This window comes from Phacochoerus africanus, chromosome 8 (genome assembly GCF_016906955.1).
Source record: "Phacochoerus africanus isolate WHEZ1 chromosome 8, ROS_Pafr_v1, whole genome shotgun sequence".
NCBI classification, from domain to species: domain Eukaryota; kingdom Metazoa; phylum Chordata; class Mammalia; order Artiodactyla; family Suidae; genus Phacochoerus; species Phacochoerus africanus.
Genome location: NC_062551.1, coordinates 47,371,107 through 47,397,274, shown reverse-complemented (window position 1 = coordinate 47,397,274; position 26,168 = coordinate 47,371,107). Strand labels below are relative to the sequence as shown.

Genomic DNA, 26,168 nt, shown 5'->3' with positions numbered 1-26,168 from the left:
TGAGGCTCCTTAGAGCTGTGGGGTCAGAGATTAAAATCATCCTGGAGCTAGGGTGCTGGAAGCTTTGGGATCAGGAGTCAAAGATCAGAGCTCTGAATCATCTGGGCCGCTTTCTGGAATCTCAAGTCAGAGGTCAGACATCTTCCGGAGGCAGAGTTCGGGAGGTTATGAGGAAACAGGTTGGAGCCAAGATTCTGGAAGCTCTAGGGTTAGGGTCCCGGGAAATGAGGAGCCAGGGGTCAACGTCAGCGTGTCTGGGGGAGTCCAGATCCCAAGAACCCCAAAGCATGCGGTGAGAGCCTTCGAAACCCTGGGGTCGAGGGTCCCCTGCAAGGGTCCAGGTACCTGTCCAGAGATGCAGCCCGTCAAAGCCGTAGGAATAGAGGTCATCGCCGACCCCGTTGCCACCCCAGCCCTCGCCGCCCCCAGGGTAGGGGCTGTAGCCTTCGGTGAGGGCCCAGCCCACCCGCAGGTGGGTGGCCTGAGCTGTCAGGAATGGAACCACTTCGTCCACCATGACCTCAAAGTACCATTTGCTGTACTGCGTGGTGCCCTCTGCTCGGCCCACAAAGATGTTGGGGCGGATGCTGCAGGAGAAATGGGACAGAAGAGGAGGATGAGGAGGGCTGGAGAAGAGAGCCAGGCTTGAGGGAGGGCTGGGGGGAGAGGGAGAAAGACAAAGAGACACATACGCAGGAAAAACGGAAAGGCAGAGCCATGGAGACAGAGACACAGAGAGAGAAAGCAGAGGCAGAGACAGACAGAGAGACGTCAAAAGACAGAGAAGAGAGATGAGAGAAAGACCTGGAAAAAGAGATGGAGGAGAAATAGACAGACAGACAAAGAGAGCAAACACAGAAAGAGAGAGAGAGGAAGAGACAGAGGGAGAAAGAGTTTGGGGAAGAAGGGTAAGAGAAGTAAGAAGCCAGGGACAAGCTGGGACAAGTGCGACAGGGGTGGGGACTGGCATTAAGTCCGGGGGTGGGGGACGGAGGAAGGGCCATTCACTGGAGTAGAGTCTCTGAGTCGGGGCGGGGTGGTGGAGGGTTCTAAGCTCTGGGGTCAAAGGTTGGGGGGCCAGACCTGGTGACATAGTTGATGAGGTTTGTCTGCAGCAGAAGCTCGCGGCCAGGGAGCAAGTTCTCAGTAATGAGATCTTGGTTGGAGCGCACGGCCACGCCATTGCACACACACAGGGAACACAGGACATCCAGCACCTAGGGGTCAAGGTCAGAGGTCAAGGTGTGAGGGCACTTGTGGGGAGGGTGTGGTCCATGGAAGACCCAGGGTGGGAAGCCAGAAGGATGATGTCCCAGGGTGGGAGGTGGGGATGTGACTGAGCAGAGGTGGTGAAAGCGGGAAGGTCAGGGATGACACAGGGAGATCAAGGTCAAAGAGAAAGGTCTGGTGAGACGCAGGGGGCTGCGGGGGTTGGGATCGGGCATCAGCAGAGGAGGAAAGGAGAGACGGGAGCAAGGGGTGAGAAGTAGGAGGCAAGAGTGAAAGGCCGGGTCAGTGCGAGAGCACGGAGACCAAGACGAGGTTCTGGATGGGCGGGGGTCACCAACGTGCATCTTCGGGGCCAGGTGGATGTTGTCCATACATGAGGTGGTTAGAAATAATTAATTCAGTGGGGACCGGTAGGACCTGTGGCAAACTGGAGCGTGTATATGCAGCCGCCTGCATTTACATTAGACATTTAGAAAACACTTCAAAGATCTAAGGAAGCACATCGGGGGCCCAGAATCCATTTAAGAATGACTTTGAGGAGTTCCCATTGTGGCTTCAGTGGGTTACAAACCCAACTAGTATTCGTGAGGTTGTAGGTTCGATCCCTGGCCTCGCTCAGTGGGTTAAGGATCTGGTATTGCTGTGAGCTGTGGTGTAGGATCTGGCGTTGTTCATGAGGCTGTGGTGTAGGCCAGCAGCTATAGCTCTGGTTCACCCCCTAGCCTGGAAACTTCCATTTGCCACAGGTTCAGCCATAAAAACAAAAACAAAAACAAGGAGTTTGAGACCTTTGTATTGAGCTAGAAGCATGTGGCAGAGGAGTCCAGGTAAGAGCGAAGAACGGGGTGGGGAAAGGTCAAGTGCAGAATTGAGGGGATGAGAGGCCCACCTTGTGGTTCCTCCCATGCTTGTCCAGAAGGGAGATGATGGATTTGATGTGGTTCTCCTGGATGATGTTCAGGACCTCAGGACTCTCAATCAGGACACAGTACAGCACCTCCAGGATCCCTGCCCAGGGATCAGAGTGAGAGGTGAGATGGCTGAAGCCCTGCCCTCCCCTCCCCTGTCCCCTGTCCCCTCCCCCTGGGTTCTCCTACCCGAGGAGGCCTCCAGTCGATCCAGCTTGCTGACCAGCCAATCCAAGTTGTTGGAGAAGAGGGCACAGTTGGCACGATTGCCACGGATCAGAGAGGCTGAGGGTGGAAAGAGGGGTCAGACCCAACAGGACTGGAAGCCTGGGCTATTCTGGGGGAGTCAAGACTGAGGCCCCTTACCCAGGATCTCATACAGCAGGTTCACAATCTCTTTCCAGGACTCGGCTGCCTCCTCTCCTGCAAACTCAGCAAAGTGGGCAGCAGTGGTGTAGACATTTAGGCGGTCAATGCAATTCAGGACCAGGGAGAGCATCCCCTGAGGTGGGAAAAACAGAGGCATCATCCTCGGAATCCCAGGACCTCCCTTCCTGGCTTTTCTTAGGTTGGCCAACTCACATTCCTTCAACAACTAGTGGCAGCCGTGTATTCCCAGGTAGCTCCCTATTTTTTTTTTTTTTTTGCTTTTTAGGATCGCACCTGCAGCATATGGAAGTTCCCAGGCTAGGAGTCGAATCGGAGCTACAGCCAGATCGGAGTTGCATCTGCAACCCACACCAAGGCTTGTAGCAACTCCGGATCCTTAACACTCTGAGTGAGGCCAGGGATTGAACCCACCTCCTCAAGGACATCATGTTGGGACGGGAACCCTTCCCTATGCACCTTCGCTCCCAAGCCCCTCCTTCCTCTCCTCCTCAGGACATACACGCGGATTCTTTTGCTCAATAGAATGTTTTAAGATTCAAAAGCATTGTTTCATGTGGGGGGAGTCTGTTCATTTCCATTGTTGCAGAGCCTCCACAGCCATCGTAAGGATGTGTCACAGCTGTGGATTCTTCGTAGCGGTGGTGGACCTTTGGGCTAATTCTTGTTTCAGCCGCTACAAAGAGAGCTGCCGGACAACAGCTGTGTCTATATCCTGGGCCCATAGCAAGAGAGGCAGCGTGTCGTGGTAGAGATCACAGCCAGGCGGAGTCACACAGAGCAGTCTGCCACTAACTAGTTGTAACTGTCAAAGACTTAACCCTTTGGGACTCCCGGAGCCAGTGTCCTCACCATGGCCTGGCCCTTGCCACCTCTCTGCCCTCATCTCCTCCCATACTTCCCCTCGCTGGCCTCCTCACTATTCTGGAAACTGCCACGCATGCTCCCACTTCGTGGACTATGTCCTTGCTCTACTGCCCCTCTGTCCCTCCCTCAGCTGTGTGCTTGGCTGCCTCTCTATCAGGTCAGCCTCCCTGACCACTCTCTTTTCTTTCTTTCTTTTTTTTTGCCTTTTTTCTAGGGCTGCACCTGTGGCATATGGAGATTCCCAGGCTAGGGGTCGAATCGGAGATATAGCTGCCAGCCTGTGCCAGAGCCACAGCAATGTGAGATCTGAGCCACATCTGTGACCTATACCATAGCTCACAGCAACGCTGGATCCTTAACCCACTGAGCAAGGCCAGGGATTGAACCTGTGACCTCATAGTTCCTAGTCGGGTTCGTTTCCACTGCACCTCGACGAGAACTCCTGACCACTCTAGTTTCTTTTTTTTTTTTTTTTTGCCTTTTCTAGGGCCGCTCCCACAGCATATGGAGATTCCCAGGCTAGGGGTCTAATTGGAGCCGTAGCCACCAGCCTACGCCAGAGCCACAGCAACACAGGATCCAAGTTTGGTCTGCAAACTACACCGCAGCTCATGGCAATGCCAGATCCTCAACCCACTGAGCAAGGCCAGGGATCGAACCCTCAACCTAGTCGGATTCGTTAACCATTGCGCCATGACGGGTACTCCCTGACCACTCTATTTTCAATTGCAACAACCCCGGCGCTCCCTACCACTGCCCTGCTTTGTTTTTTCCTTAGCGGTTATCATCATCTAATATTCTGTATAATCCTCCTAGTTTATTGATTACCTATACCCCCCCATATAGACTCCATAAGGACAGGGGTTTTTGTCTGTTTTGTGGGCAGCCGTATCCCCCTCCCCCACATCAATCTATTTGTTGAGTAGATGGCTCTTACTTAATCTCTCTGAGCTTCAGTAATATGAGAATTACAATTCCCCATGGGGTTACGGGGAGGGGGTCAGTATATAGTGCCCTTAACACATAGTAAGGGCTAAACTCAAGGTAATAATAGCCACGGACACTTAGAGTCTACTTTGTGCTGCTACTATTCTAAATGCTTCGTGTATACTAATTTCACTCCATAAGTAAATTCGGTTATTGTTACTATTACCATTTCTAGGTCTGCCTCTCCCACTAGACTAGGAGTCCCTAGGAAGGGGGGCCAACTTGAAGGACTTTAAATGAACTTCTTCCCAATCACCCTGTGGAGACTTCAGATTCTGGCAGATGGGCAATAGAGCCCCCTCCTCCCGCCCCGCTTGGCCCCGCCCACTCAGACCCTGTGCCACTGTATCTCCCCCTAGGTCCTCTCACACACACAGACTCACAGCCCCCGACCCAGCTGAGGTCCCTCCCTACACTCCCTTCCCAGATACCCAAAGAAAGACCCACCATTCTGGCCCTGCCTCGGCCCCCATGATCCACTCGGGTTCTATCCTCCCACCCCAAAGGCTCCGCCCCTACAGACACGGGCCCCTGAGTACAGCAGCCTCATGCAGCTCATCCTCTGACTTCTTCCCAGGCCCTGCCTCCAGGCCTGCCAGGGCCAAGAGTTTATGATTGCCCCGCCTCCCCTCCCAGGTGTGGGAACAAGCCCCGCCCCTGCCTCAAAGTTCTGGCTCTCGCAGGCCCCGCCCCTGCGCCACCTTAGGCCCGCCCCTCACCAAAGCCTCGCCCATTAACCCAGACCGGACCCTCCTCAAGGCCCCGCCCCCTCGCGTGTTCCAGACCACCCCCAACCCCATTGACACAGGCAGGATCCTTCCTCAGGTCTCTTCATCCATCCTGCCTCTCAGACCACTTCTCCCTCGGGTCCAGGCAGACGCGGCTGCTCTCACAGGCCCCGCCCCCGCGCCCACAGACCCCGCCCTCCCGGGCCCAGGCCTCACCTCCTCCTGGAAGAGGCTCTGGCGGTTGCGCAGGCTGCGCAGCTTGCTCTGCTTCTCCTCGTGCTGCAGCTCTTCCGAGGGCGGCTCAAAGTAGCCGATGAGATCCTGCAGGCTCAGGATGACGCCCTCGAGGGGCAGCGCTGTGCCAGCCGGGGCCCCTGAGCCCCGTGGCTTCCCGCTGAAGCTGTCCAGGCCCCTGTGGGGACCGCACACTTATCAGCCGGGGACCAGAAGCGACTCCCCCCCAAACCCTGTCCCTCGAAGGACTCCCACAGGCACAACTATTTAACCGACTGAGACGCAGAGAGACGGCATTGGCCCAGGGTCATACAGTGGCCAAGGGCCAGAGCTGGGACTGGGACCTGTACCTGCATAGCAACAGGTCATGCAAGCAGAGGTCAGGGCTAGGGAGGTCCAGGATCTGAGGGTCTGGGTGTCAGGGGTGTGAGATTAGGTGGTGATCAGGGAGGTGAAGTCAAAGGCATGGTTGTGGCGTTCAGGTTAGGGATCAAGCGTATAGAGGTCAGGAGGTTGTGTTTGTTAGAGGTGCGGATGTCAGAGGCAGAGATGTCAGAGGTCAGGGGCATGAACACCAGGAGCACGGGGGTCAAGCTGTGGCCGCCCCCAGCCCCCCACAGCAGAGTGGCTAGGTGGCTCACTTGATGAAGTGGTTGTAGAGGCCGGCAGTGCTATAGATCATGCGGGCCGCCTGGGACTCCTCCTGCTGACAGCGGGTCAGTGACAGTGCATCGTCCATGTGGCCTTCCTGGTGCAGAATGGCCTGACAGTGGTGGGACAGAGAAGTCAGGAGGGGGCCCTGTCACCCAGGGCCATGCTCCCCAGACCTCCACCAGAACCTAGCCCTAAACTGCCCCCATTCTCCACCAAATCTCTCCGCCAGCCCCCCTCCTCCTAGCCCTCTCCACCTGTCCCTGTGTCTTTCATTCTCAATCTCTCTTTTGTTCCCTCGCTGTCTCTCCTTTCTGTCTCTCTGTTTCCATCTGTCTGTCTTATTTCTGTCTCTCTGTCTTTGTCTGTCTCTCTCATGTCTGTCCCCCCTCTGCCTCTCTCCCTGTCTCTCTGTTACGTTCTCCATCTTTCTCTGCCTCGCTCACTCGGTCCCTCTTTGAGTCTGTCTGTCCCCAGGCCAGATCCTGTCCACTTTATCTACCACTGCCTTAACTCCTCCCCACTGCAAAGCTCTAGTGGCACCCCAAACTGAGCGCGTCCCAGACAAAGGCCTGAGCACCTTTCTGGGAGGTGGGACCATCATGGCTGCTAGCTCTCCCCTGAGTTGACCTGCCCAGGGCGCTGTAAATACCATCCACCTGCTGCTGACTCCCTCTCTGGCCCAAGCGCATCTCTACATCCTCTGCTCTCGTATCAATTCAGGCCTCATTTTTCGCAAACAGATGCCGCCCTAGGCTTCCCACTCATTCACCCAGTGAGTCTGTTGAGTGACTCTGTTCTAGGCATTAGAGGTTAAACTTCATTGTTTGGGGGTATTTTTTTGGCCACGCCTCCCTGTTCTGCCCTCCCAGTTGGCTTGTTCCCAGAAGCATAAAAGGAGCCCCGTGAACCCGAATCAGGTCAACTCCCTGGCCCACTCATCTCACACAGGGAAAAGGTTGGGAACCTCCCCATGTCCCCCAAGGCCCTAACACGACCTGTCCCCATCCCCTCTCTGTGCTCATCGCCCACGACTCACCCCTCCCTCTCACTCACTCTCCTCCAGCCAAACTAGATCTCCTTTCTGTCATTGCAACAGATCAACCTCATCTGAACTTCAGGGCCTTTGCACATGCTGTCCCCACTGTCAAAAGTAGCTTGCCCACTCTTCAGTCGTAAAACTGTGTACTCCACCAGAGACAGTTTAGTCATGGTGTCTGCGCACCTATTTTTATAGCTCACCTGTTTTTCCACACATACGTCCAGAGCAACTGGGGGACTCAATGACTGGCTGAATGCTATTCTGTCTGTTTGTCACTGTCTGTCTTTGCCTGGCTCTGTCTTTCCTTTCTCTGTCTCTGACTTTTTGTACTTTTCTGTCTCCACGTCGAGTGTACTCTCTCTCTCCATACATTTACACATATCTTTTTTCTTCTCTCAATCTTTTTTTTTCTTTTGTGCTTTGAGGGCCACACCGGTGGCATATGGAGGTCCCCAGGCTAGGGGTCCAATCGGAGCTGTAGCCGCCGGCCTACACCACAGCCACAGCAATGTGGGATCTGAGCCGTGCCTGCGACCTACACCACAGCTCACAGCAACGCCAGATCTTTAATCCACTGAGCAAGGCCAGGGATCGAACCCACAACCTCATAGTTCCTAGTCAGATTCGTTTCTGCTGTACCATGATGGGAACTCCTCAATCTTTTTTCCTTTTTGCCTTTTTAGGGCCACACCCTCAGCATATGGAAGTTCCCAGGCTAGGGGTTGAAACAGAGGTACAGCTGCCAGCCTACACTACAGTCACGGCAACACCAGATCTAAGCTCCATCTGTGACCTGTACCACAGCTTGTGGCAACACTGGATCCTTAACCCACTGAGCAAGGCCAAGGATTGAACTTGCATCCTCATGGATACTAGTCAGGTTCATTACCACTGAGCCTCAACAGGAACTCCATTCTTTCAACCTTAGTTTCTCTCTCAGTCATTGTCTTTTTCTCAATCCCATCCTCAACCTCCTGAAGGCTCAAGCATGACCAGCCCCAGTCCCCTTCCTGGCCCTGCCTACACCCCACACCTCCCCCGGCCAGGCACCCACCTTCTTCTTGAGCACGCCGAGCCTCAGGGCCTTGGGGTCTGGGGCAGCATAGGTGAGCCACAGGCCCGAGGCCACGTGCTGCACGAAGCACAGTGACTCCCCATACTTGATCTCAGGGGGGCCCATGCCCTCCACGTCCCGCTTGGGGGCCGTATCCAGCTTCTCCTGCAGGGGTAGGGGACAGAGGTCAGCCGGCAGACAGAGCTGAGAGACGGCAGGGGGCAGCTGGGGTGGGATTTGGGGCTCCAGCTGAGGGAGGATATTTGACCCCACCGACCTTGGAAATGCGGAAGCAGAAGGAGGTGGCCTTGGTGTGGGCCTTGCTGGCATCAACCACCACCAGGCCCTGGTCCTCGATGAGCGCCAGGTACCGCCCAGTGGTGACATGCCGGATGCGAAGCGGCTGGCCCCAGCGCAGGTGGCTCCCACTCCAGCTGCAGAGGTTGATAAGGAGGGGGTCCGAGGCCCCCAGGTCTCCCATGGACACCACAGTCTCAGGTGAAAGCCCTTAGCCCTCTTCCAGGGTGCCCCCCTCCTCGAAGCCCTCAGATCTTTCTTAGGACCCCCCAGTCCTCATTTAGGAACCCAGTCTCCTCTCAGGCCCTCACCACTTCCTCAGGGCGCCCCAGATGTTTCCAGTGTCCCAGTTTTCCCAGAGCTGTCATTTTCTCCCCTCCACTTCCCAGAGTGTCGCTTGGGACACTGATCACTCCCTCGGGAACCCTCACCATCCCCAAGACCTTTTTTTTCTCTGGGACTCGAGAACCCTGAGAACCCTCATTTCTCTCTTAGGCGCCCCAGATTTTCCCCAAAACCCTCCAATCACTTCCTCAGTTCTTCCTTCAAGACCCTCATCTCGGAGTTCCCATTGTGGCTCAGCAGGTTAAGAACCCAGCTCGTGTCCATGAGGATGCAGGTTCAATCCCTGGCCTCACTCAGGGGTGAAGGATCCAGCGTTGCTGTGGCTGGGGTGTAGGCCGGCCGCTGCAGCTCCGAGTGGACCCCTAGCCTGGGAACCTCCATAGGCCACAGGGGTGGCCCTTAAAAAAAAAAGATCCTCTTCTCCTCCCAGGCCCCCCAGGAACTTCTAGCCCCTTCCCCAGCCTGCCTCCTGCCCCCCTACCTGATTCTCAGCGGCTCCAGTCTCCAGAGGGAGCGGGCGTGGGTGCACACAGATCCCCCCTCGTAGTGGACAAGTCTGTGCACGTGGAAGAGAGCGAGGGCAGGGGTTCAGGCTCCAGGCACCCAGAGTCTGATCCCTAATCCCCCCACAGGGTGCCAGGCTGCCCCCCGCCAGCCTTTGCCACACCACCCCCAAACACAAGACCCCAGGCCCTCTTGCCCCCAGCCCAGACCTGCGCTGGTCATCACTGTCAGCGGGGGAGATGGTCAGGCACTCATCCATGTGTCCGTGAAAGAGGCGGAGGACGTGACCCCCGGTCACATAGCCTGGACAGAGCAAGGGACGGTGGTCACAGGGGAGCTGGGGTTGCAGAAGGGCCCGGAGCCAATGTGGAGCCTGGGAGCCCTGCTTCTCCCCTGCAGGAGGCTGGGGGCTGGTGGCGGGGGTCCGCAGCTGGATATGTGAGTTTCAGGGTACGAAGTGGTAGCCTGAGATTTGGGCTCAGGGTGAGGCTGGAAGTGGGGGCATGAGACTTGGGATCTAAGTTTGAGGGTCTAAGGATCCAGGGATGAGGCTGGGAGGTTTGTGGGTCTGGGGCTTAAGAGGCTGAGTTTGGATTTTTGAGGTTGAGGTCACAGAACGTCATCAGAGACTTGGGTCTAACATTCCCCGACAGTGGAGTCTGGGTTCTAGGGCTTGCTTTGGGGTCTGGGATTAGACATATAGGGGTTAGGTCTGAAGTCAGGGTCTGAATTTTGAGGGCCATTTTGGAGATGTGAGGCCAGTATCTGAGGTTTGAGGTCGGAGGTTTGGAAGCCTTAGATTTGGGCTCTGAGTGCGGGGAGATATGAGCTTTATAGTTAGAAGCTGGGGGTCTGAGTTTTGGGGTCTGAATCAGGGGTCTTAGTTTGGGGATGTGAGTTTGAATGGGGGGGCTGGTTTGGGGGGAGCTAAAGTCATCTGAGGCTTGGAGTCTGAGGGATAAGCTTCAAATTTGATGTTTCAAGCTTTGGATCTGAGTTTAGGGGTCTGACCTCCGGGACCTGAGTCTGGCATGTGAGCTTTGGGGTCTGACCTCCGGGACCTGAGTCTGGCATGTGAGCTTTGGGGTCTGAATTTGAGCTCGGGGTTTGGAGGTCTGAGCCCCAGGGCTCTGGAGTTGAGGTCAGTTGGAGATCTAAGCATGAGGGTCATAATTTGGGATCTGAGGGGCGATACTGGAGGTCTGTTTTGGGGGGGTCTCACTTTAGGGGCCAAAAGTCTGGGGTCCTCACCTTCTTCACAGCCAGAGCAGATGGGGTTCATGTTCCACAGTGTCTGCATGAAGGAGGCGTCAACCTGGAGCTCCCCACTGGCCGTCGACAGGTGCTGAAGGCAACCAGGATGCAATGGTCAGAGATGATGGGGGTGGGGGCGACAAGAGTTCCAGAGCCAGTCAGAAACCAAGGGTGGAAACCAGGAAACCGGCAGATGGGGGACAGAAAATTAGATCAGGAAATGGAGATCAAGTCGGGAAACGGGGCATCAGAAACCAGAAATTGGGAGTTCCTGTCGTGGCTCAGAGGAAACGAATCTGACTAGCATCCATGAAGATTCAGGTTCAATCCCTGGCCTCGCTCAGTGGGTTAAGGATCTGGCATTGCCTTGAGCTGTGGTGTAGGTTGCAGATGTGGCTCAGATCTGGCATTGCTGTGGCTGTGGCTGTGGCCAGCGGCTATAGCTCCGATTTGAACCCTAGCCTGGGAACTCCCACATGATGAGGGTTGGGCCCTAAAAAGACGGAAAAAAAAAAAAAAGAAAAGAAAGAAAGAAAGAAAAGAAAAAGAAAGAAACCAGAAATTGGATGGAAACTGGAAATTGGGTGCCAGGACCCTGGGGCTAGTGACCACCAACAATGAGGAGGTGGGTCAATTCCAGCCACGGGGTGGGGAGCGGGGTGGGGGGGGGTGCTCACCAGGTAACGCTCAGAGGAGACACTGACAAGGATGAGGTCATCTCCTACTCGAACCTTCTCTCCTTCCGACCTCTGCTTGGAGGCCGGGTGTGTAGTCCACCAACAGGCCTCTCCTATGGGTGGGGGCAGGAGGGGGCTGTCTGGATGGCGGTGGTCCAGGATGCTCTTCCCTAAGGCATTCCCAGCCACCAAGCCTCCCAGGCCCTCTTCCCCCAATTCTCTTATCACTGCCACCACCTCTCTGCCTCCCAGTCCCTGGCTCCCACCCTCGGATTCTCTCTCCAGAATGTGTCCAGCCACACCCCCGACTCTCAGCCCTGAGCCCTCGTCTCTGCCCCCAGAACATTGCCATGCCCATGCCCAGGGATCTGCAGACCTTCTGCAGCCCCCTGCCTGCAGAGTCCCCATCGTGCCCTCTCCCTCCAGCCCCTGACCTGTCGCATCCTCCTGCAGTCCCACGTCGAAGGCCAGCTTGTCAGTCATGGAACGGGAGGTGGTGAGGCAGCTCAGATACTAGGGTTGTAGGGGGAAGTCAGCCTCCGGGCCCGTCACCGCACTCCTGGCCCCTGCCCGCGCCGCCTCCCGCATGCACTCACCATGCCACTGTGCGCGTGCCGGAGCAGGATGGCGTGGCCGTACAGGAGCGTCCTATGGCCCCCGCCCTGGGAGGACTGCGGGGGGAGAGAGGGCACAGAGTGAGAACAGAGCCCCTGTGCCACCTCTGGCCTGGCCCAGGTGGGACTATGCCCCCCCAGCAAAATACCATGCTCCGGCCTGGACGCAAAGAGGGCTCAGCTCAGACCCACAGCAGAGTCTCTGCCTCAGTTTCCCTGCCCATGGAAGCAGGGGCTCTGTCTCCGACAAGCCTGTGCAGGGGGTGTTTTATGTTCCCCAAAGCCCTGCCTCCTTCAACTTGTTAACGAGGCCCCAAAGTCACTCAGAGGGCTGAACCCCTCTTCCAGAGGTTCAGATACCTGGGGACACTCAGGGAAGCCCCCGTGTCTTGTGTTCCATGGACCTTGGCGCCCTCTGCTCCCTCCTGTCATGACCATGGCTGGGCACCGGTACAGTCCTACCAGTTGTGAAACGCTGCAGCATCACCCATAGGGACCTGCCCTGTGCTGCCGCACACCCCCCCGGGCTCAAGGAGACGTGGCCCTCCTCGGGGAGAGGGTACACCAGGGCGCTCTCTGGCAGCATGCCCCTCATCCTGGCTCTCACACGCCCATGCTCTGAGGGGGCCATGTGATGGGGCCATATGGTCACATGGCAGACCTACTCCTGGACTGGAGGAGACTCACACTCGGGATGGAGGGAGGTGATGGCAGGAGAGGTCCCATGCAGGGAAGAGCCGGGATGGGGGTTGGGGAACAAGGGAGAAAAGAGGAGAAAGGCGGAGTGGGGGCAACGGGGGGGCTCAGAAGCCCCCACCCCCTTCCTGCCTTCCTGCCCGGCCAGTTCTGGGCATCACAGACCCTGACAGCTGAGACGGAGGAGACCCCCCAGCCTCTGTGTGCAGGATGTGGGCTCCAGAGGCGGGCCTGGGGTCAGGAGAGGTGGGAAAGACAGATGACACCCGAGGCCAGACCTACCCACTTATCCAAATTGAGGGCCTGTGGGGGGCAGGGCAGAGAGAGGAAGAAGAGCGGCTGGTAAACGACCCCCAGGTCTGCCCACCCGTCCCTGCCACCCATCCCACTCGGGAGGGAGCCTCACCTCCACGCCGGCCTCCACGGTGTTGGCCAGCATCTCCTGCAGGGCTCGGACGGATAGGGACTGTTCCAGGACGAAGCAGCAGATGGCCAGATCGGGGGGCACATTCTGGTGGCGGAGAGGTGGAAGGGGGTGCTGAAGGCCCCTGAGTGCTGGTGCACCCTCTGCCCCATACTAAGCACTCACGCCCCTGAGAGACCCAGACCCGGCCCCAACCCTCCACAAAGCCCTGCCCTCTGCCACCCACTTCAGACACCCTGAATCCCCACCACCGGCCCAGGAAACACCTTGGCTCTGTCTCCTCTTTCACACCCCCACGCCCTACCTGGACCTCCCAGAAGTTTCCACACCCTGGCTAATCTCATAGGAAGCCTCAGCCCGAAGCCTCCCCCACCCCAGACACACTGCAATGGAGTCTCCCCTGCAAATAACCCCAATCTCTCCCGATCCCAAAGGAAGCCCCACCCCCTTCCATCACTAGCAGACGTCCCAGCTCCTGCCTCCTCCCTCGGACCCTGTGAACACTGCTTCAAAGTCACACCTGCCACCTCAGTCCACCCCCTATCACCTGAGGCACTTAGAGACACTGCCCCTTGGACCCAAGACTCTCTGTCCCCTCAGACCCTTGGCCTCACCCCCCATCAAGGCCCACGTCTCTCTCTCTCCCCACCCCAGGAGGCACTCCATCCCCCCAGGCCACCTCCTCCCTCAGACCCTGTGGTGTCCTCAGACTCAGACCCCAGCCTCCCTCCACCTCTCAGCCTCCAACCCCCTCCCCGGTCAGGCCGCTGCTGGCACCCCTGTGACCTTCCAGGCCCTTTTACCCTGGATCCAAGACCCTCTGCCCTCTCAGACCCCCTGCCCCTCGCTCCTCAGACCCCTGTTTTTTTCTTTTTTCTTTTTAGTGCCACACCCTCAGCATATGGAAGTTCCCAGACTAGGGGTCAAATCGGAGCTGCAGCAGCCGGCCTACACCACAGACACAGCCACGTGGGATTCTTAACCCACTGAGGGAGGCCAGGGATCGAACCCGCGTCCTCATGGGTACTAGTTGGGTTGTTACCACTGAGCCACAGGGAACTCCTTTTTTTTGCTCTTTCATTCTTTCCTTCCTCTCTCTCTCTTTTCCTTGTTTTGTGGCTGCACCCGCAGAAGTTAGTTCCAGGTCAGGGACTGACCCCCACGCCGCAGCGCCCCTGCCATCTTCCCGGCCGGCAGCGCAGCCTTCAGATGCCCTCTTCTTTGAGCTCCAGACCCCCTGTCCCTTCCCCCAGACCCCGGCTCTCCATCCTCAGACCTCCAGCCCCTCTCCCTCTTCGCAGCCCCTCAGGGTCCCCGCTCCAGGCTCCCAGACCCCTCTTCTTGGGCGCTGGCCTCTCCGCCCCCGAGACCCCCCGAGACCCCCTGTCCCTCCCTCCCGACAGACCTGGGCGTTGCTGGTGGGTTCCAGGAAGCAGAGGCGGTTGCCGAAGCCCTCGGCGGCCAGGCAGAGCTTGAGCTGCTCCTTGAGCACCGTGGCGCTGCACTGCAGGACCACCTCGTCGTCCTGGGGACCGGAGGAGGGTCAGGGCGGCCCGGCGGCGGCGCCACGCCCCGCAGCCGCGTCCACCGCACCCCGCCCTTCTCGTGATGACACAGATGCCGCCACCCTCACCGTTTACCGAGGAGGGGCCCTGCCGGGCGCTCTACCCGCTTCTCACAGCCCCACGAGTTGGGAGCCAGTGTCACGCCCATATTAAAATGGGGAACCCGCCGCTCAAAGAGGAGACAGGGCTGGTCCAAGGCCACAGCTGGTAAGAGGAGGAGCTGGGACTTGAACCCTGGCCCAGCTGGCTCCCGAGGCCTCCCAGGTGGGGGTCTGCAAGGGGAGTCACTGGAGGATGGGAAATAGGAGCACCTGGAGTTGAGCGGTTTTTAAACTCAGCCTCCTCTAATTGTCATTTAAGGGGTAATGATAAGTAAGGGGTCAATGCTTTCTAATGAGTCCTGTAGGCAATGCCAGAGGCTGGCCTGGCTCCAGGATGGGGGCGGGCAGGGGGACCCAGTGGAGAAAGGTAAACACGGACTGTGAATTAGATGAGGGTATCCTTGCCATGAGCCATCTCCTGATTTTGATAACTACTCTGTGGTTTTGTGAGAGACAGCCTTTGTTTTTTAGGAGAATAAGCACTGAAGTATTTAGGAGTTCCAAGTATCGTGTCCACCAATTACTCCCAAAGAGTTTAGGGGGAAAAACGGAGAGAGAGGGAGGAAGGAACCATAAAGCAGATGTGCCACTTCTTAACATTCGGGGAAAATGACTGAAGGCCAGATGGAGTTCTCTAAAGCTAACCCTGCGACTTTTCTCTCAATGTGAAATCATCTCAAGATTACACTTTAAAGTTTTAAGAAAAGTTTCTATGTGCTGGGCCCCCATTCCAGGAACTTAGCCTGTATTAACTCATGTAATCATCACAACAGCCTTCTGCGGTAAGTCCCATTATGTGAACCTGTGGAAACTGAGGCCCAGAGAGGTGAAGGGACTTGCCTTAGGTCACACAGCCCACATCCAACATAGCTGCGATTTAACCCCAAGGCTCTATATGCCACACTCTTAGAACACTAGGCCACGTCTTGATATGTTAGCAGAGTAACCCGCATACCTTTATAACCAGCATAAATCTAGGTAGGGGCATCCTCAACGCTTTCACTAATAAGGGTTTAAATCGAAACTGATGGAGACTCTGGCTCGTAACTGCTGAGTAACGCAGTGATTATCCCACTTTACAGCCAAGGAAACAGGTTCAAGGAGCTTAGGCGCCCTGCCTGAAGTCACATAGCCTCCAGCCCTTCCAGAAAAATCACAGAAACATGTCCCAGTCCTGGACTTCATCCCACACAGGCTGCCCACAGTCTTTCAGGAGGACGGAGAGAGATCTGACCTGTTGGCAGGACTGCTCTGTCCTATAAGCCCCACTCTGACATCCTGGCATGTGTCATGTATGCATAAGGATCGTAGAGCTTGCATTTATTAAGCACTTGCTGTCTATTAGACCTTCTGCACAGGGCTTTACATTCATCTGCTAGATACTGACTGAGCACCTGCTGTGTACCAGGCACTGATCTAGAAACTGGATACAGAGCAGTAAATAAAGCAGACAGAATCCCTGTCCTCGTGGGGCTGACATCCTTGTGGGGGGAGATGCAAAGAACAGGTGAATAGATTTATAAGTTTAATGTCAGTGATAAGTGTTATGGAAAAAAATAACCCAGGGTGATGTAAGGGAGTGGCTTTTGGGGTAAAGATGACATCAGTGAGGGGGGTAAAGTGACAGCCTCTCCAAGGAGGTGACATTTGAGCTAAGCCTTGTCCAAATAACGAGAAGGAATCGAGCTTGATCATCTCTAGAGGAAGAACGTTCCAGGAAGAGGGGGGCAGCCTGGAGCAGGGTATTCAGGAAAAGCAAGGGAGACAGAACAGTGGTGCTGCCATCAGGAGTAAGGGAGAAAATGAGAGGAGATGAGCTCAGAGAGCTATTTGCATGGACCCCTTGAATCCTTATGATATATATTTTTGTCCCCATTTTCCAGATGGGGAAATTGAGGCTCAGAGAGAAAAATAAAAATCACTGGCCCAAAGTTAGGAAGCAGGCAAATGGCAAAACCAAGTTATAAACAAGAGACAAGGATCCTACTCTCTACGCCAATGATTCTCTTTCTCCTGCATCAGAATGAAGTGGGGGCAGCCTTGTTAAAAATTGAAAGGTTGTGGCTGTGTCTGTGGCGTAGGCTGGCAGCAACAGCTCCTATTCGACCTCCTGGCCTGGGAACCTCCATGTGCTGCAGGTGCGGCCCTTAAAAAAAAAGTCCTCACTGCCCTGGTCTCACTCTCAACACCAAGAGCCTGATTCAGTAGATCTAAGGTCAGCAGCAAATCTTACCATTAACTAGCTCCCAGGAGGTTCTGAGGTGGGCTATGCTTTTGAGGAATTCCAGCCTGAGCAGAGCTGGACATTGACACCCATCAAAAGGAAATAAAATGAATTTGGGGGCCCGTGACCAACATACTTAAAAAGTGAAATAAAAGTAGAGCAACAACAGAAAACAGCAGCATGTCCTTCCTGCTCTAAGGGCTACCTACGTTTTATGAAACATGCTTCAGCTAAAAATAGGTGTATAAACGCACCCGATTCAACCATAGCAGCACAAATCAGAGGCAACCCACATGTCCATCAGCACGTGAACTGATAAACAAATGCACGCAATGGAAGACTACTGAGCAACAAAGAGAAATGAGCTCTTGGTACACGCTACATGGTTGAAAGTCCAAAATGTTACCCTGAGCAAAAGCAGCAAGACGGACAAGCATGTATTTCATATGAAACATGAGAAATGACTCATGGGCCAGGTGATGACTGCAAAGAGCCACAGGGGACTTTCTGGGGTAAAGGAAGCCTTTCTATGTCTCGATTATGATGTGGTTACATGCGTGTATGTGGTTTCCCAACTCTAACACCTAAAATCAGGACAGTTTCTTTCATGTCCATTATAGCTCAATAAAGTTGACTTTTTATCATATATGTGCATATATGCATGTACTTGGCTGCAATATAAGCTCTATTTCTTACTGGCGGGATGAGATCCCAAATGTATGAAAAAACCAGCACAAAACCTCAATAAAGTTCCAGGACATGGACCCAGTATGAGGCCAAGAGATGCCAAGGCCAGACCTCTAGAGCCCAACCCTGGCTACTCTGGCAAGACTGAGCCCAGGGTTCCTCTTATGAAAGCAGGAGGTCTGGGCCCCAGGAGGATCCAGAGATGACACTTCCTGGCCTTGACCTTGGTCATGACCCTACCACTCAGGCCTCAGTTTCCCTCAAATCTCCCATGGAGATAAAGATAGGGCCCTACCTCAGAAGATAGGACAGCGAGGATATAATTAGATGTCTCAGGAGGCTGAGGGCCTGGGCATGGGGCCTGAGGTAGAGTGGCTGCTCAGGGGCTGACGGCCATGGCCATGGTCTTATTAGGTCTGGGGAGGAGGAGAGAGAGCCCAACCCATGGTGTCTGCTAAGGGGCTGGAGCTGGGGCAAGAGCCTAGGGTGAAGCTAGGCCTTCTCCCGTGGCTGAATGTCCAGCTGTCCCCATCCTTCACTACGGGCCTCAGCTGTTCGTCCCTCCCTCCCGGGAAACCAGACCCGGCTCACCAGGGTCCTATTCTGGGGCCAGAATGCTGTGTCAGCATTTCCCAGGGCCCAGAGGGCGTGGGGAGGGGCTAATGCAGGGTCAGCAGACCTAGCCCAGAAGAGAGAACATACCCCCACACTCACAACCCCCCCACCCCCACGGGGCTGAACCACTGGGAGGGAAAAGTGGGAAGGACTCCCCATGGGCAGCCCCTCCCCCATCATCTCCCCGGCCCCTGCCCAGGCCCCAGAAAAGCAGGCTATTCTGGGAGGGACACCTGTTGTTCCCGTTCCCATCCCTGCCCCCCAGCCGGGGATCAGAGATGTGGGGAGAGACAGAGCTGGAGACACAGCAAGAAAAAACACAGAGGGCCTGAAACCAGCAAAACAAAGCCAGAGACAGAGACCAGCAGACAGAGATGGAGAGAGATACAGACACAAACAATCCAAAGAGACAGATAGAAAAAGGCACACCCCCCCCCCCAGAGACCACTGGCAGCCATATTTGACCCTCCTCCCTAAAACCAAGTGGGGGAAAAAAGAAGACCTAGAACTAGAGAGACCCCACCCGCCCACCCCAGGAGACCCTCAAGAGCTGGGAGTTCAAAGGAGCTGGGTCCTCCAGTCCACCCCAGCCCCCTTCCCAAGAATTTAAATAGGTCAGAGTCTGGAGCAAGAAGAGAATTAGAGCTAGGTGGTGGGGGGAGGAGGGGGGCAGCTAAATTAAGCTCAGGAATTAGAATCACCTTCCCCAAGTGCCGGCTTCCAGAGTGATGGGAGGGGGTGCTCCCTCAGCGACCCCCTTCTCTGGGACAACCCGCTAGTATCAGAGGGAAGGGTGGCAGAAGGTTCTCCTCCCCATCCTGCAGTCCCAAATTCTACTAATTCTAAGGCGAGAAAGGTGGGGGAGACTGAGAGAGACAGAAACGGAGAAAGACAGTGACAGTCACCCAAAGGACAGTAGAAGAGACCTCTAATCTTAGAGAAGAGACCTCGAATCTTAGAGACCACCAGAAAACACGACGGAGACATCCAGAGACAGAGAAACATTCACAGGAACCCGAGAGATGGCCCCAGAGACCCTTAACAGAGATACGTACTGTCCGCAGAAACTGGACCTCATCTTCGCCCTCTCCTCCGTCACCCATGATGTCGAGGCCCGAGGAGCCGGGGCTGAGGTTAGGGAATAGGAGGAGGGGGCCGCAGGCTGGGCGGGCGGGCGGGCCGGGGGCGGCTGGGGTCGGAGACCTCTGGGAACCCCAGAGGCACCCGCGGGGTAGATGGAACTGCGAGGAAGACTCGCGTGCAGCTCAGAGCTGGTAGGAGGTCTCCGCCCTCCGGTCTCCATTGGGCCCCGACAACAAGACCACGCCCCTTTGAGGGAGCCCCGCCTACAGATCCCAGACTTTAGCCAAAGGTGCACTTTCGGGTGGGAGGTGTTAAGGGAGGGTGTCTAGGAGGTAGCTACCCTCTCTCCTCTCTCCTCCCATTTCTCAAAGTCCAAACTGAGGCTCTGAGCGGGGAAGGCCCTGCTTGATGTCGTACAGCAGAGCTGGGGGTATGCACCAGGTCTCCCGGCTTTAAAAACCATCATACGTAGTGATTAAAAATAAAGACTCTGGAGTTCCCGTCGTGGCGCAGTGGTTAACGAATCCGACTAGGAACCATGAGGTTGCAGGTTCGGTCCCTGCCCTTGCTCAGTGGGTTAACGATCCGGCGTTGCCATGAGCTGTGGTGTAGGTCGCAGACGCGGCTCGGATCCCGCGTTGCTGTGGCTCTGGCGTAGGCTGGTGGCTACAGCTCCGATTCAACCCCTAGCCTGGGAACCTCCATATGCCGAGGGAGCGGCCCAAGAAATAGCAACAACAACAAAAAGACAAAAAAAAAAAAAAAAAAAGACTCTGGAGTTCCCTCGTGGCGAAGCAGAAAAGACTTCGACTAGCAACCGTCAGGTTGCGGGTTTGATCCCTGTCACTCGCTCAGTGGGTTAAGGATCTGGCGTTGCTGTGAGCTGTGGTGTAGGTTGCAGACGCGGCTTAAATCCAGCGTTGCTGTGGCTGTGGTGTAGGCTTTTGGCTACATCTCCGATTAGACCCCTAGCCTGGGAACCTCCATACGCAGCGGGTGCTGCCCTAAAAAGAAAAAAAAAAATTGTATTTAAAAACTGTACTAATACACAATGTGTTACGTAAGTGTCGCTCGCATCATTATCGTCGTCATTATTATAAAAACTGATGAGGCAAGAATAACAGCCGTAGCAGACATCTTTTGTATGCCTGTCACATTTCAGGCCCTGAGCTGAGATCTTTTCACTGCATCTTATTTCGGTCTTACAACAATCCTGCTATTATTTACACTTTTTTGGAAGAGGAAATAAAAATATGTGGTTCTTACTCTGTATAGTTTTTGCGGTTTTTTTGGCTGCACCCACAACATAGGGAAGTGCCTGGGCCAGGGATTGAACCCACACCCCAGCAGTGACCAGAGCTGCTGAAGTGACAACACCAGATCCTTAACCCATTGCACCACAAGGAAACTCCTATGTATAATTTTATTGAACTGCAAGATATTGCTTTGTGTAACCTACAGCTTAATAATAATACTTTAATTGATCTCTGTGTCAATCAGTTACCACGTGGTAGGCTCTATTTTTTTTTTTTTCTTTTTGGGGCCACACCAGTGGCACATGGAAGTTGGCGGGCTAGGGATCGAATTGGAGCTGTAGGTGCCAGCCTACACCACAGCCACAGCAACTCGGGATCCAAGCCACATCTGGGACCTACACCACAGTTCACGGCAAGGCCAGATTCCCAACCCACTGGGCGTGACCAGGGATTGAACCTGCATCCTCATGGATACTAGTCAGGTTTGTTACTGCTGAGCCATGACAGAAGTCCCTGGTAGGCTCTATTGATTTCCTCATGGAATTTTCTCTACAACCCCAGAAAGTGAGGTCTTCTCCAAATTAGACAGATGAGAAAACTGAAGCCAGAGGCACAAGGTTGCCTGCCTGGCAGGAGGCCCAGGTGTGTGGAACCCTACATTGGGCCTCCAGTTCCATAGTTGCCTGTTTTAGGAAACTGCAGAGGTGCTCTGCCCCAGCTCCCCAGAGCCCCTAATCTCTTCCAGCCCCACTTCCCACAGGCATCCAGGAGCAAGAAGGAGCTGGTTGCCTCTCTCAGGGCTCCCCTACTTACAAAGCCCAGGCCACTCATCTGCATGAAGTGTGGTCCAGCTAGCAGCCCTACGTGGCTCAGAAAGGCCCTGGGGAGACAGAGAATTACAATTCTGGGGGTTGGGGCCTAACCCTCATGATGAATTGGCTTTTTCTTCTAACTGGGAGATTTTATACAATACGGAGACAGTAAAGTGGAATGGTTAGGAACCCTGACTCTGGGTTCAAATCCCTGGCTCAGCCTCTGTGTGAATGTAAGCAAGTTACTCCACCTCTGTTTTCCTCATCTGGAAAATGGGCAACATAAGAGTACTGACTTCACAAGACTATTGTGAGAATTACAGTTGTCCCTCAGCAGCCTTTGAGGGCTTGGTTCCAGGACCCTGCTGGATACCAAAACCTGTGGCTATCCAAGTCCCTTATATAAAATTGTGTAGTATTTGCATATAACCTATGCATTTCCTCCAATATATTTTAAATGATCTTTAGATGACATATAATACCCAATACAATGTAAATGATATGTAAAAATAGTTTTACATACAATCTAAATGCTGTGGAAATAATTGCAGACTTGTGGCAAATTCAAGTTTTGCTTTTTGGAACTTTCTGAAATTCAAAAAAAAATTTTTTTTGATCCACAGTTAGTTGAATCTGCAGATGGGGAACCCACAGATATCCAAGGGGCGGCAGTACCTCATATTCAGGTCATGTTCTTTTTTTTTTTCCTTTTGTCTTTTTTTTTTTTTTTTTTTTGCCATTTCTTGGCCCGCTGCCGTGGCATATGGAGGCTCCCAGGCTAGGGGTCCAGTCGGAGCTGTAGCCACCGGCCCACGCCACAGCCACAGCAACGCGGAATCCGAGCCGCGTCTGCGACCTACACCACAGCTCACGGCAATGCTGGATCCTCAACCCACTGAGCAAGGCCAGGGATCGAACCCGCAACCCCATGGTTCCTAGTCGGACTCGTTAACCACTGCACCACGACAGAAACTCCCCAGGTCATGTTCTTAAAACTATACACGGGGACATCCCCTGTAGTGCGGCCAGTTAAGGATCTGGCATTGTCACTGCAGCACCTCCAGTCACTACAGTGGCACGGGTTTGATCCCTGGCCTGGTAGACTCCACATGCCGAGGGCATGGGCAAAAAAAAATTACACAAAAAATGTTTGAAGTATAATAGATTGCTAGGTGTATTAACTTATTGATACAATTGTAATATATAGCGCATAAGTTTGTATCATGTTGAATTATATAGTGCATAATTATATAATTAGATATTTAGGCTAATATAATCACATAGTACAATTATAGTTTCTCTATCATACCCAATATAATACATGCTTGTATAGTAAATGCTAAGTTTTTCCTTAGAATTGTATATATAACAGAAATTTATTCTGTGTCACTGTGCATTATATCATAAGATATTAATAGTGTTTCTTTTTTCGGTCAGTCATCCTTACGTGTTTTAGGACCTGCCCCCGTTGCTCCGTGGACACCTGGTCTGTGCGGTGGGGGGTGTGCGGGCCTCCCTGGTGATTGCCTCCTTCTGTTTACTCACCTCCCACCTGGAGAGGGGGCGCCCGGGCTGCCCCCACCTCCCAGAAGTAACATTGCAGTGACCACCTTCGTGTGTGTCGGCTCACGGAACTGAGGGAGAATGTCTCGGTGTGCACACCCAGGAGCTACTTTCGGGGCGACGGCTCCAAACACGCATTTAATTTGCCTGCGGTGCCAATGGCCCTCAGGAGCGGCTGTGCCCATCAGTACATGAGGGTTCTTAGGGCCCCACAGCCCCAAACTCCACTTGGCATTTTCCAGCTTCTAATTTTTGCCAGACAAATACGATGACTCACCATTGTTTCAATTTGCACTTCCCTGATCTCTTACCAATAATTGCTGGCTCTTCTTAGGTGCCTGGCAGAGTTTTGAGTCTCCTTGTCACCCGCTCATCCTCTGTCCATTTTCATTGATTTAGTTATTTGGCTGCACCTGCAGCATGCAGGAGTTCCTGGGCCAGCAATCAAACCCAGGCCACAGCAGTGACTCCAGTGGCTTCAGATCCTTAACCTGCTGTATGACAAGGGAACTCGCTCTTCACCACCCCCTTTGCTTTGCTTTTAGGGCTGCCCCTGTGGCATATGGAGATTCCCAGGCCGGGGGTAGAATTGGAGCTACAGCTGCTGGCCTACCCCACAGCCACAGCAACGCCACATCCGAGTCGCCTCTGTGACCTACACCACAGCTCATGGCAACTCAGGATCCTTAACCCACTGAGCAAGGCCAGGGATCGAACCCACATCCTCATGGATACTAGTCAGATTTGTTTCCGCTGTACCACAGCAGGAACTCCCTCTTCGCCCATTTTTAAAATCAGAGTGGCTGTCTTTTTTTCTTGCTGACTGGCAGCTGTTTCTTGTGCGTTCTAGATCGTAATTTCTCATTGATTTGTAGGTATTTTAAATACCACTTTTCATCTCTGTCTTCTGATGTTCGTTCCCTGACATCCTCATTAAAATAACTCTTGATGTGGATGTTATTAAATGCATCCTTTGATTGTTTCATGAGTTTTCGTGGTTTGCTTCATAATTCTTTCCCTTTGTGGTTGTCAGTGTTATTGTCTGAGGGCCACGAGGGCAGCACATGTTCAAAGCAGTGCCGGGGCCTTTTCCCTCCCTTGAGGCTTCTCCGAGTCCTGGGGCCTGGAGACACTCTCCCACTGCAGGCTCGGCTCAGCCAGGGCCGTTACATGACCTTGTGTGATGCGGGTGCTTCATATGCACTGGGCTGAGCGCTAGATAGATAGCACGGCATGGAGAGCACCCTGAGGTCGAAGGAGAAAGAAGAGAAAAGGCAGGTGGAGGAAAGAAGGCAGCGCGTCTGAAACCATGTGCCTGCCACGAAATGGAAAACCCAAAGAGAATGAGCTCTGTGCTTGTCTAAATGTTCTGATCTGAAAAAAACCATCCTGGAGCTCCCTGGTGGTTCAGGAGTCAAGATCTGATGTTGTCACTTCTGTGGTTTGGGTTGCTGCAGTGGTGCAAGTTCAATCCCTGGCTGCAGAATTTCTGCATCCCATGGGTGTGTCCAAAAAGCATTAAAATAAAAAGATTTTTTTTTTAATTTTAGGGAGTTCCCATTGTGGCTCAGCAGGTTAAGAACCTGAATAGTATCCATGAGGATGGGGGTTTGATCCCTGGTCTCACTCAGTGGGTTAAGGATCTTCAAGCTGCGGCATACGTAAAAGGTGCGGCTCAGATCTGGTATTGCTGTGGTGTGGGCTGGCAGCTGCAACGCCAATTTGACCCCTAGCCTGGGAACTTCCATATGCTGCAGGTGCAGCCCTAAAAAAGAAAAAAAAAAAAAAGAAAGAAAAGAAGAAAAAAAAAATTTTTTTTAATTAAAAACCGACCTCTGGAATTCCCACTGTGGTGCAGCAGAAATGAATCCGACTAGTATCCATGAGGATGAGGGTTCAATCTCTGGCCTTGCTCAGTGGGTCCGGGATCCTGAGCTGCCATGAGCTGTGGTGTAGGCTGCAGACGGCTCAGATTCTGTGTTGCTGTGGTGGTGGTGTAAGCCAGCGGCTGTAGCTCTGATTTGACCCCTGGCCTGGGAACTTCCATAGGCTGCAGGTACAGCCCTAAAAAGAAATCCAAAAAACCATCCATGGTGCATCTTTCAGTGAAAAAAAGAAAGGAGCAAAAATATCCTGAGACCTTTGGTTCAAGTGACTCCCGTACTAGGTTTGGCAGAATCATACTAAATACCATGACACTTATTCCACTCCAGGGATCCACCCTACAGACCTGCACACTGTTCACCAAAAGACAGAGGCCAGAAGGATCACAGTAGCATTATTCACAGCAGCCCAAACTGGAAGCAACTCAAATGCCCATCACAGGAAAAATCAATCAATAAACCATAGAATCGTCACAAGAGGGAGGCCTATACAGCAACCAAAGAAATAAGCTGCAAAGAAATCAATAGCATGGAAGAATCACAAAGACATGATGTTGGGTGAAAGAAGCCAGACGCGATAGCTGATTCCATTTACGCGTAGCTCTAAAGCAGGCAAAAGTACTCAGCGAGAAATTGGGCTGGTGGTAACCTTTGGGAGGCACAAGGGGGCTTGTGGGGGATGAGAAATGTCCTGTTTCTTGATTTGTGTAAATGTCACATGGATGTGTTCTGTTGGTCACCATTCAACAACCTAAACACTTACGATTTGACTCTTTGTACTTCAATTTAAAAATATCTCAAGCATGACACATTCAGGTAAAAGAGAAAAAGCATACATACTCAAAAGAAAAGTCTCTGCGTCTACGAGCACATTTTTACATACGTAAACGCACAGCCAACAGGTCAGGTAAAGCCCAACCATGTATGACATAGGTCACCCCTGCCTGAGAGGGACAACGCGGTGGGGAGAGGGCTCCTGGAGGGCTAACTTCCATCTGCAATGTTTTCATAATAAGATGACGGCCTTTGAGACTGTGTGAGAATGAAATGAGTCACTATTTGAAAAGCCCTGGGAAAAGTGTGTGGTATACAGTAGGTGCTACATAAAGGTTTGTTCCATTAAAGGTAGCAAAGTGAAAATGCTCTCTGGGGTATAAATGGTATTATTAAAACGAAGCGAGACATGAAAGAAACATACGAAGAAATACACAAAATATCATGCTTTGTGACTTTCCCGCTTTGCGCCTAGTTACACCGGCACATGCCCTCCTAGAAACCCAGACTTTGCTCTTGGAGTGTGTGTGTGTAGAGATGTGTCGCATTAGGCATACTTTTTTTTCTTAAGCTGCTTTTATTGAAGTATGACAGTAACAGAACAGAGAATCACGGGTCCGGAGACCGAGAGATGGGGGAGATAGAGCCCGCGGGGTGCCTGGGGGTGGGGGCGGCACCGGAAACCTCAGCCTGAAGGGATCCCCGA

General features: G+C 53.6%; 1 protein-coding gene across 4 annotated transcripts in view; it reads right to left on the bottom strand.

The window, feature by feature from the left end:
• The window catches only part of RYR1 (ryanodine receptor 1), a 116,721-nt gene extending 97,385 nt beyond the window's left edge, over nucleotides 1-19,336 (bottom strand). For 2 of the 4 annotated variants that reach the window (XM_047793484.1, XM_047793485.1), the window contains exons 1-18: nucleotides 19,147-19,336; nucleotides 14,305-14,424; nucleotides 12,882-12,986; nucleotides 11,762-11,836; nucleotides 11,600-11,678; nucleotides 11,166-11,278; nucleotides 10,486-10,579; nucleotides 9,444-9,537; nucleotides 9,212-9,286; nucleotides 8,366-8,522; nucleotides 8,089-8,253; nucleotides 5,983-6,104; nucleotides 5,324-5,519; nucleotides 2,505-2,640; nucleotides 2,328-2,423; nucleotides 2,120-2,238; nucleotides 1,084-1,217; nucleotides 346-587 (exon numbers count right to left, since the gene is read on the bottom strand). In XM_047793484.1, the coding sequence (XP_047649440.1) occupies nucleotides 346-587; nucleotides 1,084-1,217; nucleotides 2,120-2,238; nucleotides 2,328-2,423; nucleotides 2,505-2,640; nucleotides 5,324-5,519; nucleotides 5,983-6,104; nucleotides 8,089-8,253; nucleotides 8,366-8,522; nucleotides 9,212-9,286; nucleotides 9,444-9,537; nucleotides 10,486-10,579; nucleotides 11,166-11,278; nucleotides 11,600-11,678; nucleotides 11,762-11,836; nucleotides 12,882-12,986; nucleotides 14,305-14,424; nucleotides 19,147-19,194 (2,170 nt within the window). In that variant the 5' untranslated portion in view covers nucleotides 19,195-19,336. The remainder of the gene's footprint in view (nucleotides 1-345; nucleotides 588-1,083; nucleotides 1,218-2,119; nucleotides 2,239-2,327; nucleotides 2,424-2,504; nucleotides 2,641-5,323; nucleotides 5,520-5,982; nucleotides 6,105-8,088; nucleotides 8,254-8,365; nucleotides 8,523-9,211; nucleotides 9,287-9,443; nucleotides 9,538-10,485; nucleotides 10,580-11,165; nucleotides 11,279-11,599; nucleotides 11,679-11,761; nucleotides 11,837-12,881; nucleotides 12,987-14,304; nucleotides 14,425-19,146) is intronic. The other 2 variants (XM_047793486.1, XM_047793487.1) reach the window with 1 other exon arrangement.
• Nucleotides 19,337-26,168: the final 6,832 nt, after the last annotated feature.